The 15,681-nt window shown below is 47.9% G+C and overlaps 1 protein-coding gene across 2 annotated transcripts in view; it reads right to left on the minus strand.

Annotated features, from left to right (window-relative positions):
• The window catches only part of LOC137533671 (inter-alpha-trypsin inhibitor heavy chain H3-like), a 196,710-nt gene that overhangs the window by 103,383 nt on the left and 77,646 nt on the right, over window positions 1-15,681 (minus strand). For both annotated transcript variants that reach the window (XM_068255010.1, XM_068255011.1), the window contains one exon: window positions 11,981-12,149. In XM_068255010.1, the coding sequence (XP_068111111.1) occupies window positions 11,981-12,149 (169 nt within the window). The remainder of the gene's footprint in view (window positions 1-11,980; window positions 12,150-15,681) is intronic.

Here is a 15,681-nt window from a genome sequence, read left to right on the forward strand (position 1 = left end):
AACTCCTGAGATTTATGGAACTTAGATTCAACCTTGGGAAGAAATGCAATGTCCAATCGTAATGTGATCCTGTCATCTGAAATCACACAATATGGCTCCTTAATGGAAAGAGCCCGTAATTCTCCCAACCTTCTAGCGGTTGTGATTGCTAATAGAAATGCTGTCTTAATGGGTAGAACCTTATCGGATGCTTGCTCCAAGGGCTCAAACGGAGGTCTGCATAAACCTTGTAGTACCGTATTTAAGTCCTGGCTAGGTACTCTCGTTCTTATAACTGGCTTTATTCTCTTCAAAGCTTCAAAGAAAAGGAATAACAATTTCCTCCTGAGCCAATTTCCTCTCCAAGAATACGCTCAGAGCAGAAGTCTGTACCTTGAGAGTGCGGATACTGAGACCCTTCTGGAACCCAGCCTGTAGAAACTCCAGAACAGATGTTACAGAATTATTGGCCATAGATCTCTCATTACACTACTCATTAAAGACTCTCCAGGCCTTTTGATAAATCTGACGAGTCACCTTTTTCCAGTGGCGTATCTAGGCAAAATTGCGCCCATTGCAAACCCTGAAATTGTGCCCCCCCCCCCCCCATCAGAATAGCAGCACTCTACTTCATAGCTCAAATACAATCAGGGTGCCTCTTCTCCCATAGAGCCTTCACTCGGCACATGATTGCATTAGAGCTCCCTAACACCCCATCCACTCCCCCAACACACACACAAAATCACCTGCCACAGACAGAGCACCAGATGCAGATATGGACCATAAAGGGGTCCAGGCAAACCAATAAATTTGGGGCCCCTCCCTCCCTATTAATTGAAAAAGTGCTCATGTTAAAAAGTCTTATGCTGGGTACACACGTTGTGATTTCCCGCTCGATACGCGGGATCGATCGATTATTTCTGTTCGATTGGGTTTCGATCGATACAGCCGTCGATTTTGCATACTTAACATGCAAAATCGACGGCTGTATCGAACGAAACCCGATGGAACATGTCAGAAATAATCGATCGATCCCACGGATCAAGCGTGAAATTGCAACGTGTACCCAGCATTAGTCCAACGGGGAATGGGAGAGGGAAAAAAAGGATAGATAGACATACAGTAACAGAAGTTGATAATGAGGGCAGCCCACCCTCCCTCCAAGTCACACAGCATGTTGGGGTGAGCAGTAGTTCCCTGGAGCTATACAGTGGTGTGAAAAACTATTTGCCCCCTTCCTGATTTCTTATTCTTTTGCATGTTTGTCACACTTAAATGTTTCTGCTCATGAAAAACCATTAACTATTAGTCAAAGATAACATAATTGAACACAAAATGCAGTTTTAAATGATGGTTTTTATTATTTAGTAAGAAAAAAAACTCCAAATCTACATGGCCCTGTGTGAAAAAGTGATTGCCCCCCTTGTTAAAAAATAACTTAACTGCGGTTTATCACACCTGAGTTCAATTTCTGTAGTCACCCCCAGGCCTGATTACTGCTACACCTGTTTCAATCAAGAAATCACTTAAATAGGAGGTATCTGACACAAAGAAGTAGACCAAAAGCACCTCAAAAGCTAGACATCATGCCAAGATCCAAAGAAATTCAGGAACAAATGAGAACAAAAGTACTGTAATTGAGATCTATCAGTCTGGTAAAGGTTATAAAGCCATTTCTAAAGCTTTGAGACTCCAGCGAACCACAGTGAGAGCCATTATCCACAAATGGCATAAACATGGAACAGTGATGAACCTTCCCAGGAGTGGCTGGCTGACCATAATTACCCCAAGAGCGCAGAGAAAACTCATCCGAGAGGCCACAAGAGACCCCAGGACAACATCTAAAGAACTGCAGGCCTCACTTGCCTCAATTAAGGTCAGTGTTCATGACTCCACCATAAGAAAGAGACTGGGCAAAAACGGCTTGCATGGCAGATATCCAAGGCGCAAACCACTTTTAAGCAAAAAGAACATTAAGACTCGTCTCAATTTTGCTAAAAAACATCTCAATGATTGCCAAGACTTTTAGGAAAATACCTTGTGGACCGACAAGACAAAAGTTGAACTTTTTGGAAGGTGCGTGTCCCATTACATTTGGCGTAGAAGTACCACAGCATTTCAGCAAAAGAACATCATACCAACAGTAAAATATGGTGGTGGTAGTGTGATGGTCTGGGGTTGTTTTGCTGCTTCAGGACCTGGAAGGCTTGCTGTGATAGATGGAACCATGAATTCTACTGTCTATCAAAAAATCCTGAAGGAGAATGTCCAGCCATCTGTTCATCAACTCAAGCTGAAGCGATCTTGGGTGCTGCAGCAGGACAATGACCCAAAACACACCAGCAAATCCACCTCTGAATGGCTGAAGAAAAACAAAATGAAGACTTTGGAGTGGCCTAGTCAAAGTCCTGACCTGAATCCTATTGAGATGTTGTGGCATGACCCTAAAAAGGCGGTTCATGCTAGAAAACCCTCAGATAAAGCTGAATTACAACAATTCTGCAAAGATGAGTGGGCCAAAATTCCTCCAGAGCGCTGTAAAAGACTCGTTGCAAGTTATCGCAAACGCTTGATTGCAGTTATTGCTGCTAAGGGTGGCCCAACCAGTTATTAGGTTCAGGGGGCAATTTCTTTTTCACGCAAGGCCATGTAGGTTTTGAGTTTTTTTCTCACTAAATAATAAAAACCATCATTTAAAACTGCATTTTGTGTTCAATTATGTTATCTTTGACTAATAGTTAACGGTTTTTAATGAGCAGAAACATTTAAGTGTGACAAACATGCAAAAGAATAAGAAATCAGGAAGGGGGCAAATAGTTATTCACACCACTGTATATATATATATATATATATATATATATATATATATATATATATATATATATATATATATATATTGCAGAAAAATTGTTCCTATGTTACTACAGCCAGCTAGACCTCAGCAGCATTTTGTTGCAATTATATACCATGCCAAATCCTATTTTCATATTTGGGAAAAATAATTGTGATTTTCAAGGCTGTGTCCCTCCACACCAAATGTCATGCATGAGCTGTCAGCTAGGCTGTCTCTAGTCTCCATGCAAGTACTTTCAGAAACAAGTGGAGTCTAAGCAGACAATTCTTCAGAGCAACTTTAGCGTGGATCTCCACATTCCACACGAACACCCAACACAGAATAAATAACAGTCCTGACATTTACTGACCCGGCAACTGCAAATCAAAAGCCAAGCTCTGCATAATCAATCCTCCCCAGCCTGATCTTCCTTCTGAGTAGTGTTGTCCGGATCATGAACGATTCGGATCTTTGATCCGAATCTATTTTGTGAGTCGATCATCCGAATCATCAAAATGAGTGATTCGGATCGCAAAAGGGGCGGGGCCAGAAGCGACACGCCCCCTCTCAGCGGGCAGCGGGGTCCTGGAAGGAAGGAGAGCACAGATGGATCGCTCTGTAGAAGGGGAGCCAGCCTTGCAGGGAGACAGGTAGATGAGAGAGAGGGGACATGGGTGCCACTGCCAGATATGTGTAGAGCACACATACTGGCTGCAATGTGCTGCTCATTATAGGCTGGCTGTTCCGTAGTTGTGCAAAGTGATCACATTGGAAGCTTTTGGCTCAGCTCAGCACAGCTCAGTAACTTTGCAGGGACTGTGATTGCAGCGCAAAATGATCCTCCTGCACTCGCTCTAAACAGCTGCACTTATCTTCTGGGAATGCTTTCCTTCACTGTGCAACGTTTGCAGTCAAAGTGTACAGATGAGTATATATGTGAAATACATGTAAAGTATATGATTGCAGCATGAGGGTATTGTGTGCAAACAAACATTTCTGCTCTCTGCTCGTCCCTCCTCCCTTCTCTGTCCACTCCCTGCCCTCTGTCCATCTTCTCCCCTTCTCTGTGTGTCCACCCCCCTCCCCTTCTCCTGTCCTGCTAGTCATTTCACCCCGAATGCTTCGGTAGTAAAATGATCCGAGATTCGGATCAAAGATCCGGATCTTTTCAATGATCCGATTCGAATCATCCGGATCATTGAAAAGATCCGAACTTCCCATCTCTACTTCTGAGTGAATATCCACGCCTAGCAGAGGGTGGGGCAGAGATAGAGGACGTCACCAGCACAACAGGAGAGGATTGAATGCTGGGTGACTCTCACTTACAGGCAGCCGTAGACTACAGCTGTGCTGCAAACAGACTGCAGGCTGAACATAGCGGCGTGGTGCCTTGGTAACGGCACTGCGCTGTGTCAACAGATTGTGCAGGCGATCGGGTGGGTGAAATTTGTCACACTGAGAGCAGGCATAGCGCCCATCAGAGCTTTGTCGCCCATGGCTCAAGCCATAGCTGCACCCTTGTAAATACGCGTCTGCCTTTTTCCTACTCTGGATTAGAGTTTCAGCTAGACCATCCGAGAGACCCCTTACCTTTAACAATTTCCATTCAGGTTCCATGTTGTAAGATGAAGAAGATCTGAACTCGGCTCTGATCTCGTTAAAGTCTGTAGTAACGTGAACCAGGGTCTTTTTGGCCAGAATGGTGCAATCAGTATTACCCAAGTTTGGTCCTGTATGATCTTGTTCAAGACCCTGGATAAGAGAGGTATTGGTGGAAACGCATACATCAGATGACATCCCCAGTTTACTGAGAAGGTGTCCACTGCCCAAGGGTTGTCCTGTAGATGGAGTGAACAGAACTTCTGATACTTCGCATTTGCTCTCCTGGCGATTAAATCTACTTTCGGACATCCCCACAGATCTGTAATTTCCTGAAGTACCTCCTGCTTGAGTGTCCACTCGTTCTGGTCCAGAGTTCTTCGGCTCAAGAAGTCGGCCAGTTGATTCGAGGTCCCCTTCAAATGACTTGCTCACAAAGAGTCCAGATTTGTCTTTGCCCAGTTGAGAATTCGAGATGACTGGCACCACAAGAAATGACTCCTTGTCCCTCCTTGACGATTTATATATGCCACCACACTGCTGTTGTCTGACCTTATCAGAACATGATGTCCCCTGATGTGTCTGCTGAAAGACTGTAAGGCCTGCCATACTGCTTCGAGTTCCCTGCTGTTTGATGATCGTGACCTTATCTTGCCTGACCATTGACCTTGGGCTGGAAGAAGGTCCAGGTGGGCTCCCCACCCCCACGTACTGGCATCCGTAGTTATCTTAGTTTGAGTTGGATATTGCCAGAGACGACCCTTGGAAAGATGCCTCTGATCCTGACACCATAGCAACGACACCTTGACATTGTGTGGAATCATCACTTTTTTTGTCCAAAGAACTTGACTTGATATGGCATCTCCTACTACTGTCCCCTTAATTGTAACCATAAATCAAAAACCCACATTGTTTAAACAAAAACCAGGACTGCAATTGACGATGGAGAATATAGGCCAATGCAGCCCAATTTATTTTAATATAAAACATAACAACTTGTACCAAATAACAGTAAACCAATCAGTAACATTGGAGCAAGGAAACCGGAGGTTATAAACAAGAACCTTGGGAATGCAGCTATAAGAACCGGCCCCCAGCCGCATACACCGACTCGGGGACAGCTGCATGCCCCTAAAAACTCGTTGCAGACGTCTCTTTACTGCGAGGAGTTCACACGTGTGAACTCCTCCAAAACCTTTAACCACCGTCCCCCGGAAACCTTGCCCCGCCACCAGCCAACAAGGGTGAAACCTTACCCTTGTGCCGCCCACAAAAATAGGCCACTCTGAATCCCTTCTTCTAAAGCTAGAGCCCAAAGGTCAATGCCTATATCATTGAGATGCACCCCATCCCGACTCAAGAACATTGCTGTATCATCCTCTAACTCCTCGTGCCTTACTGCCACCCCTCCATTCCTTACCACAAATCGAGACACCTCCCTGTTCAATTTCTTCCGGGCCCTGTTGACCTTATCAACAGACTGTGCCATTTGCCAACAATTCCTCACGATGATCTCCGACCACATGACTACTGTGCGGGGAAAAGTGGACCGAATCCTCATAAAGTCACATTTGATATCTTGTATAATCTGCCTCGTTGTTTTGGAGGCCAGATCATTGCCTCCGGCATGGATAACCAAGACATCCAGAGCTCTATCCAATGCAAAGAACCTCTGGACCTCTGACAACACCTTACTCCACAGCATTCCTGGAATCCCTATCCATCGGACACTCGCTGTCGATCTCGGAATACCCAGTTGCCGACCGTTTGGCCGCACGGCGGTTCTCCGAGCACCCCGAGCAACGTATGAGTGCCCCTGCCGCTAACGAACGCTGCTGCGCTTCCTGGTCACGTGGGACACCACCGCGTGACGACTTCCGGTTTTTGCAACGGAAGTTCCTGTAGCGTGCGTCTGCACCCATAAATCTGCCGCCCTGCCAGGAGAAGCCTCCATACTGCTGCTGGACTCCATAACGCTCTCCCCTGAAGCGGACTGCGCAGGAGTCCACACAACACAGCCCCAGCCGCCTGACCAGATGGCTCCTTGGAGACCTCCCCAATTCTTCACGTCCGGATACTAAACTAGAACTGAAGGTAATGGAGATATCATGCCTATTTATACTGATGGCTGCCTGTTATGCAAATTTGAATCTTTTGCAGCTTCCTGTCCGTTGGTTGGAGGGCGACAATTCTCATTAGAGGTGCTGTCTAAGCAGACGTACTGGGAAACAAACGCAATTTGGGCAACATTTCAGCAGAAAACAAACACAATTTGGGCAACATTTCAGCAGAAAAAAACGCAATGCGGGCAACATTTCAGCAGAAAATAACGCAATGCGGGCAACATTTCACCTGCAAAAAAAAGAATTTACTCATCTGACAGAAGTCTCCTCTCCCGGCCGGCCTCTGGCGCACAGCTCCCCTGGAGATATTGCTCCTGCATATCTCCCGCGCTGACAAGCAGAGAGCCTGTACTGGAGACAAAAATAGTCTCTAATTCTTCGGACGCCATCTTCCCGTAGCCCTGCTCTGCCTGCCGGAAGACTATGCAGGCTGCTGGAGCGGGGCAGCGGGCTATGAAATGGCACGGCGTCTATTAGACGCCGCAGCCAGTTCATGGAATCGTACGGTGGCCAGAGTCCCGAGGCCGGGACGTCCCGGGGCTAAAAGCGGGACTTTCCCTGGCCGCAAAGCATCCTGTGACAGAGGACGCGTCCCGGATGAAGCTGGACGTCTGGTCCCCGTAACTTAGGGGCATATCAATAGGGGCTGCAGCCCTTGCACCCGCGGGGGGGGGGGGGTCGCTCAGGGCCATTTTAGGGGGATGGAGGGGTCACAGTATGAGGGAAAAGCCATGGCCACACCTTCCTGTATAACCAGGAAGTAGCATCAGCAGGCCCGGATTTACATCACAGGAGCCTATAGGCACAGATGTCCTGGCACCCCAGACTCCACCCTCCATGCATGCAGGCCCGGATTTACATCACAGGAGCCTATAGGCACAGATGTCCTGGCACCCTAGACTCCGCCCTCCATGAACCTACAAACAACCGCTGAACTGCACCGCAAGTGTGCTGGCTGCCCTAGCTGTCACTCCTCCCTTACTTCCCTTGCCTGTCATAGGTAGCTACAGGTGCCTTTTAATATTAGGTAGGCAGATAAACCCTCAGTCTTAAGTAGCTAGAGGTGCCCCCAACTTAAATCTCATCAGTGGAATGCCGAGAACTGGGTGAATAACTTCTCATTTAAGCTCTGCTTGAGACTCTGTATAGGAAAAGAGGGAGGGACTTGGGGAAGGGAGTGAGCCGTCTTTTCAGCATTAGGCGCCTGTAGGCATGTGCCTACAGTGCCTTATGGTAAATCCGGCCCCGAGTGCCAGACACTAGAGTGAAGAACATCCGTGGTGGAACCCAAGTAAGGTATGTATGTCTGCCGCTGCCCGCCACCTGCACACACACGATAATTCATTCCGTAGTCAAATGCCGCTAAATAAAAATATTAAGCAGACAAGACAAGACAAATAACATTTATATTGCGCTTTTCTCCTGGCGGACTCAAAGCGCCAGAGCTGCAGCCACTAGGGCGCGCTCTATAGGCAGTAGCAGTGTTAGGGAGACTTGCCTAAGGTCTCCTACTGAATAGGTGCTGGCTTACTGAACAGACAGTCAGTCACACACTTCCAGATAAAATAATTAAGTAGCCAAGTGCCATACAATGTAAGTGCTTTACAATAAATAGCCAGGTGCACCAAAATAAAATAATTTAGTAGTAGGGATGGTGCTGCTTAGGAGAAGTCATGGAGAAGCATGTGATCAGTTTGATCAGCTGATAGATTTGTAAAGTTCTGATTTGCTGGTCCTGATCATATGTTATACCAGGAAGTCATCACAGCAAATCAGAACCTTACAAATCTATCAGCTGATCAAACTGATCACATGCTTCTCCATGACTTCTCCTAAGCAAGGTAATCCCTATTTAGTAACCAAGTGGGCCCTGTATACATAAATTGAGTAGCCATGTTCCCCAGAAAACAGAATTAAGTAGCCATGTGCCCATATATATCAGTATTAGGTAGTCAGTGCTGGCTGGGGAGAGCTGGGTGCTTTGCTGGGTGATACTGCCTGCAATGCTGGGTGGCCGTATTGGAGTTAGTTATTTATTGGAGAGTATGCAGGGCCCAAGGCAAATGTAATATGAAGGGCCTAGAGCCTGAGTATAGCTGCCCCCAGTATAGGTAGCCAACTATAGGTGTCCCCAGTATAGGTAGTTAACTATAGGTGCTCCCAGTATAGGTAGCAAGTTATAGGTGTCCCCGTTATAGGTAGTTAGCTATAGGCACCCCCAGTATAGGTAGAAAGTTATAGATGTCCCCAGTATAGGTAGCAAGTTATAGGTGTCCCCAGTGTATGTAGTTAGCTATAGGTGACACCAGTATAGGTAACAAGGTATAGGCGCTCCCAGTATAGGTAGGCAGGTCGGTCTATAGGTGTCCCAGTTTAGTTAGCCAGGTCTACAGGTGTACTCAGTATAGGTAGCCAGGTCTACAGGTGTACTCGGTATAGGTAGCCAGGTCTATAGGTGTCCCCAGTTTAGATAGCCTGGTCCCCAGTTTAGTTAGCCAGTATAGATAGACAGATCTATAGGTGTCCCCAGTTTAGTTAGCCAGGTCTACAGTATAGGTGTCCTCAGTATAGATAGACAGGTCTATAAGTGTCCTTAGTATAGGTAGACAGGTATATAGGTGTCCCCAATTTAGTTAGCCAGATCTACAGGGGGCACAGCGCAGGAAGGTGGAGCAGCTGCGGGCATAGTGCGGAGAGGAGGGGAGGGGGGACAGTCTCCCCCTCACCTGGGCCCCCCCCTTACACGCTTCCCCCAATTCCACGATTCTCCAGACCAGAATCAATGTATCACAGCGGGCTTGGAACAACTTACTTCTTCCTGATTTCAGCTCTGCGTGCGGCTGCTCTGGTCTGGTCTTCTCTGTTGTCCAATCACGCTCTCACAGGAAGCACAGTGAGAGCGTGATTGGACAACAGTCAGAGAAGAGGAGACCAGAGCAGCGGCACGCAGAACTGGAAGCAGGAAGTAGTAAGTTGTTCCAAGCTCGCTGCTGCTGTGAGACATTGATTCCTTTCTGGACTGGAGGGGGAAACGTGGAAGGGGGGGCCCAGGTGAGGGAGAGGGAGGGAGACTGCCTTCCCTCCTCACCGCCGCTCTATTCCCGCCGCTGCTCCACCTTCCTGCTCCTGCCGTAGTGCTCGGGGCCCCTGGGCCCACTGACGTCACTGCAATTAAAAGGCCAACCGGGGAAAATCCCGAGCCTCCGCCGGCATAACAGTAGCCCCTGCAAGGGATGCAGGTGCAGGGGGGCCCGTGGGGGTGAAGCATGGTTGGGGGCACACACAGGGACGGTTTTAGCAACAGGAGGGGGTGCAGGGTCGGAGCCTCGGAGGGGGACAGTGGGCACTGGGCACACAGCGGCGAGGAGGGAGGCCCTACTCCCTAAGGAAGGCACGCCTCGCGTAGTGTGCAGTCTTAGATTTAGCTTGTCATGGAGCTCGTGCTGCCATACCACCGCAGCTTCGTGAATCAGCCCCATGGTGTGTAGAGTGGGGTTATAGTACCATATTAGTTAGGCCTATTTTTAACAGAGTCTCAAGCAACCAGAAAGAACATTTATGCCCCATTGCTGCTAGATAACTACTGTATGTGCAAAAAAGTCCTTTTGATGTTCGATATGTAGAAGCTGTGTGTCTAACATTTTGTCAGAATACAGGAATTGAGTCTGAAGAAGGGTTATTAGTCGAAAACGTATTCTGTTTCTCTTACATAAGACAATAAATGGTATCATCCTGATTCAAAACTCCTTGCTTTTACTGATGGCTAACAACACCCTACTGCTACTGCTTAGCTAAAAAGGAAAGTGCAGTATAAATCTTTCTTCATTCTTACTTCAGCAATCATTATTCTTGGATTTCTGAATTGTTTGTTATACATGCAGTTTTCACTTACAGTAAGTTCTGATCAGGGGGGGACAACTGACACTGCAGTGAGGGGCCCAGGGCTTCTGGGGGCCCTGAGCCCCCCCAAAGCGCTGGAAAGGCCGCATGTGCTGGCTGCAGGCCTGTGGCTCACTAACCAGCACACCGCGTTCCAGCACTATAGGGGCACCTATACCTGGCCAGGGCAGGGGGACAAGCTGAGACAGAAGGGGACAAGAGGTAACACGGGGGGATATAAGAGGCCCAGGGGGAACAGAGGCGGACAAAAGAGGCAAAGAGAGAAAAGAGATGAGATGGGAACATGAGGTCACACAGAGGGGCACAAAAGAGACACAAACTGAGGTGAGACAGAGGGGGACAAAAGAGGCACAGGAAGAAAAGAGGGGACAAAAGAGAATGGATGAAGGATAATAGCGTACTTACAAGTCCAGATCTCATTTTTTAACCGGGGACTACCTGTATTTTGCTAGTATTTGGCTCCACCCACAACATGTCATGGTCCTCCCCCACTTTTTGCCGCATCACGCTGTGCATGTTGCTTTCTTCAGTGGCGGCCATGCACATTTTTCGCCACTGCGCACTACGCTCACAGACACGGGGGTGGGGTGGCTAGTGGGTGGGTACAGCAACCAGTGGGTGGGCCCAGGGAGGGGGGGGGCCAGGCCTGATGATGTGTGAGGGGCCCAAAAATTTCTGATGGCAGCCCTGGTTCTGATCGTGTATTGTCCATTATTAGAGTTGCTCCCCAGGTTTTGAAAGATCTTCTTAAAGGGAACCTTAACCCTAGGGGGGAGAAAAGTTTCACTCACCTGGGGCTTCTCCAAGCCCCCTGCGGCCGCCCTGTGCCCTCGCAGCTCCTTGAGCGTCCTCTGGTCCCCTGCCATGGCTTAGTTTCGTTTTCGGCCGACTTACAGTCGGCCCACGGTAACGCGTCCTCTTCTTCGCCTTCCCCACCGTCAAGCGCATCATGCGCAGGCACAGTACGCTTGCGCCTGAAACTTTTTTTCCCCCATGGTTAAGGTTTCCTTTAAGGCTGGGTGCACACATGTCAGTGCGTGAAAGTTTGCGTTTTCGGTCATGTGCGTTTTTGCAATTTTAGTGTGTTTGCGGTGTACGTTCTTTTCCTGCACATGCGTTTTTCTTGCATTTGAATGCGTTTACGGTTCGCATATTGAAAACATATATGCGTTTTGTATGCGTTTTGCATGCATTTTTGTATTGCGTTTTATGCAAATCACTAGAAAATTAACAGTAAGTGGAAATACATTAGAAAACATAGTTTAAAAAAAAAAACGCATATAAAAAACACATGAAAAACAGATACAAAACGCATTATGTTGCATCACCATTGACTTTCATTATGTGCGTTTTTTGTGTTTTTGAAAAACATGCAACAAAACCAGCGTTTTTAAAAATGCATATTATAAAACGCATACAAAGCGTATATGCGGTTTTTAATGCGGCCTATTGAGTAACATTATATGCATAAAAGCTGAATTTTCCGCAACGCTAGCGTTTCTGCGAAGTGTGTTCCCTGCCTGAAGGGTCTTCTGGTTTCACTTACCTCCGTCTGCAATGATGGATCTGACAAATGTTCCGGCTGCTGCTAAGTTTGTAGGTGTTGCTTTCACCATGGTGTCCCTCCATGCAGAACCCGAACCGCTGAACGGTATAAAATTAAAATAGTCTTGCTCTGCTGTATCGCCCAAAATCTGAAGAAGGGCCTCTTTTGTCTGAATATTGAGATAATTATAAGACAAATAGACAAATAATGAGATATGTACAGCACAGCGCTCCATAAAAAAAACAACATTTTTTTCCAACAGTTTGAGGTGGGTAATCACCTTCGTTGTGTTTTATTGTTATGTGAAGGACAAACATAACTGACAAGTCACACCATGACAACCACCTCTGACAAGCTGGTGATCAGGGGTGAGCCTGGGGTGCCTGGCACCTGGGTGCAAGATTTCCTCTGGCGCCTATGGGAGTGGTTAAAGAGAACCTGTACTGAGTAAAAATATTTAAAATAAACACATGAGGTAACTTCAAATGAACATTACATAGTTACCTTGCCATCAGTTCCTCTCATAAGCTCACCATTTTCTTCTGACAGCGATCCCTCCAGTTCTGACAACATTTTGTCAGATCTGAAATATATCAGTTGCTGTCAGTAAAATATCAGTTGCTGTCAGTTATAGCTAACTGATGTACCAGGTAATGTCCATGTTTCCCTATGGCTCAAGTGGGTGAAGTTACAGTTTAACTGTGTGCTGACCAGAAAGCTGTTATGGGTAATGGCCATTTTCAAAATGGAGGACAGAAAATTCCTTTGATCACCGTGAACAAACAGGACGCAGGACAGGAGAAAGACACTGAGGAGTAGACTACATGGAAGGTAAGTATGACTTGTTGTGTATGCTTATATTGACTTTTAATTGTGAGAATCTGCTCAGCTGCCTGTGCAGACAGGCAGCGTTTTGATCACTGTTCATGTCTGCATTCTGCGGGTCTCTTTAAGAGAGACATTTTGTCAGTTCTGCAGCTTGCTCCTGAGGAATTTGCATACATTCGTTATGCAAATCCCCTACCTGCCTCCTGTGATGACTGGCAATATAAAGGTTGGGATTACCCATAGTCCTTGGCTGGTCATTCCTTCAGGGTTTGTAGTTTACACTCCTTGTGAGTGTCAGCCATGCTACTTCTCGTTGAAGATTAGTTTAGAGTAATTTGTGGGACTGCGCTAGGCAGATTCCCTAGTTTAGTTAGGATTGTATTATTTGTATTGCCTGTTCTGTCTGTCTGTGGGGTGCTAACCAGAGCAGCGGTTGCTACTGGTAGGCCCTTCTGTTCTGTCTCCTGGGATCGCGCTAGCCACTTTTCGCTAGCGCTGTGGATCCTTCTGTTCTGTCTCCTGGGATCGCGCTAGCCACTTTTCGCTAGCGCTGTGGATCCTTCTGTTCTGTCTCCTGGGATCGCGCTAGCCACTTTTCGCTAGCGCTGTGGATCCTTCTGTTCTGTCTCCTGGGATCGCGCTAGCCACTTTTCGCTAGCGCTGTGGATCCTTCTGTTCTGTCTCCTGGGATCGCGCTGGCCACTTTTCGCTAGCGCTGTGGATCCTTCTGTTCTGCTATTCTGTCTTCCTGTATCGCACTAACCGCTAGCAGTAGCGGCTGTGGATCTTTCTGATCTGTGTTTCTGCTTGGATCACACTTGCTCTGACGGAAGAGCGGTGGATCCTTTCTGCCCAGTTCCTGTTTCACGTGTGTCTGTCTTGTCTGATTCGAACGCTTGCTGTAGGCTCGGTGAGGTAACCGTTAAGCAAGCGCTCGCGTTCTCTGTTTCGTGTTTGTCTGTCTTTGGTTAGTTAGGCGTGCTTGTCTCTGTTGTGCGTAACACGCGGAGACCGCGCACGAACGCGTGCACTGTTGCGAATGAGTGCGGTGTTCGCGTTCAGCTAGCGTTTGTTATTTTCTTTATCTTTCTCTTTGTATTATTTGCTGTGCCTTTGCTACCCTTGTGCTCTGTCCTGCTCAGTCTTGTGTCGCTGTTGGCAATCGCCATTCTTGCGATTGCGTTTCCTACTTCGTTTCCGCCGTTGTGTGTTCGCCGTCGCTGGGTGGCGATTAATTTGGTGGGCACACATTGGTTCTGTCCTTTTTCTCTGTTCCCTGTGTGCTATCCAGCCCTGCCTGATTGTACTTTGTCCCGGATCTGTACAATTCCCATTTGGCATCTGTGGCTGTGCAGCGGCTGTGTTCGCCTGCACTCCACAGCGCCATCTGCCGGTGGGAATTGCCCTCTGCGGGTGCATAGCACCTAGCCTGGGTGTCTGCAATAATACGCTTGTGGAGGAAATCCGCCGCGTCAGCGCACGTCTGGTGCGCTGACCACGGAGACGATTCCACAATCGTTACATTAATTTTCAGTTCAGGTTTTCTTTAAATTAACCGCGCCCAACCACATAACCACACCCGTGTCCTGCCTAATCACACCCACACCTTCCACCTCTTTCCGCATGCATGTGATACCCCATTCCTACCCCTCTTCCATGGGCTTGCTCCTGGCTGGCTTTGGCTTCCTGCAAGTCTGCTAGTCTCTGGACTGACTCAGGCTGAGAGGCTCTGCGAGTGCGACACAGTCACACACTGCTTATTTATGGCTGCCTGCGGCCACCCTACTCTCGCTCGCTGTCGTCGGCTCCTCCCCCCGCCAAGCCCAAGGTGGGCTGCCTGTATCTTTCCCGTTGCGCCGCGCAGCCTGCCAGTGTTGCCAACCTTTCACGTTATTTTTTACTGACAAATACCTAAAATTTACTGACAAAAGATTATTTTTACTGACAAAATTTCCCCACTAAATGCACATAAGAGACAGCTTTTCCCCATGTAAATGCACATAACAAGAGACCGCTTTTCACCAGCAAATGCACATAACAAGAGACCGCTTTTCACCAGCAAATGCACATAACAAGAGACCGCTTTTCACCAGCAAATGCACATAACAAGACAGCTTTTCACCAGCAAATGCACATAATAAGACAGCTTTTCACCAGCAAATGCACATAATGACAAACAGACAGTGTCCCCAGAATATATAGCCAGGGATATATGTGCCCAGGATAGGTAGCCAGGGGGTATATGTGCCCAGGATAGGTAGCCAAGGGGTATATGTGCCCAGGATAGGTAGCCAGGGGGTATATGTGCCCAGGATAGGTAGCCAGGGGGTATATGTGCCCAGGATAGGTAGCCAGGGGGTATATGTGCCCAGGATAGATAGCCAGGGGGTATATGTGCCCAGGATAGGTAGCCAGGGGGTATATGTGCCCAGGATAGGTAGCCAGGGGGTATATGTGCCCAGGATAGGTAGCCAGGGGGTATATGTGCCCAGGATAGGTAGCCAGGGGGTATATGTGCCCAGGATAGGTAGCCAGGGGGTATATGTGCCGAGGATAGGTAGCCAGGGGTATATGTGCTCAGGATAGGTAGCCAGGGGGTATATGTGCCCAGGATAGGTAGCCAGGGGGTATATGTGCCCAGGATAGGTAGCCAGGGGGTATATGTGCCCAGGATAGGTAGCCAGGGGGTATATGTGCCCAGGATAGGTAGCCAGGGGGTATATGTGCCCAGGATAGGTAGCCAGGGGGTATATGTGCCCATGATAGGTAGCCAGGGGGTATATGTGACCAGGATAGGTAGCCATGGGGTATATGTGACCAGGATAGGTAGCCAGGGGGTATATGTGCCCAGGATAGGTAGCCAGGGGGTATAT

The sequence above is a fragment of the Hyperolius riggenbachi genome, chromosome 9 (genome assembly GCF_040937935.1).
Source record: "Hyperolius riggenbachi isolate aHypRig1 chromosome 9, aHypRig1.pri, whole genome shotgun sequence".
In the NCBI taxonomy this organism is placed as follows: Eukaryota; Metazoa; Chordata; class Amphibia; order Anura; family Hyperoliidae; genus Hyperolius; species Hyperolius riggenbachi.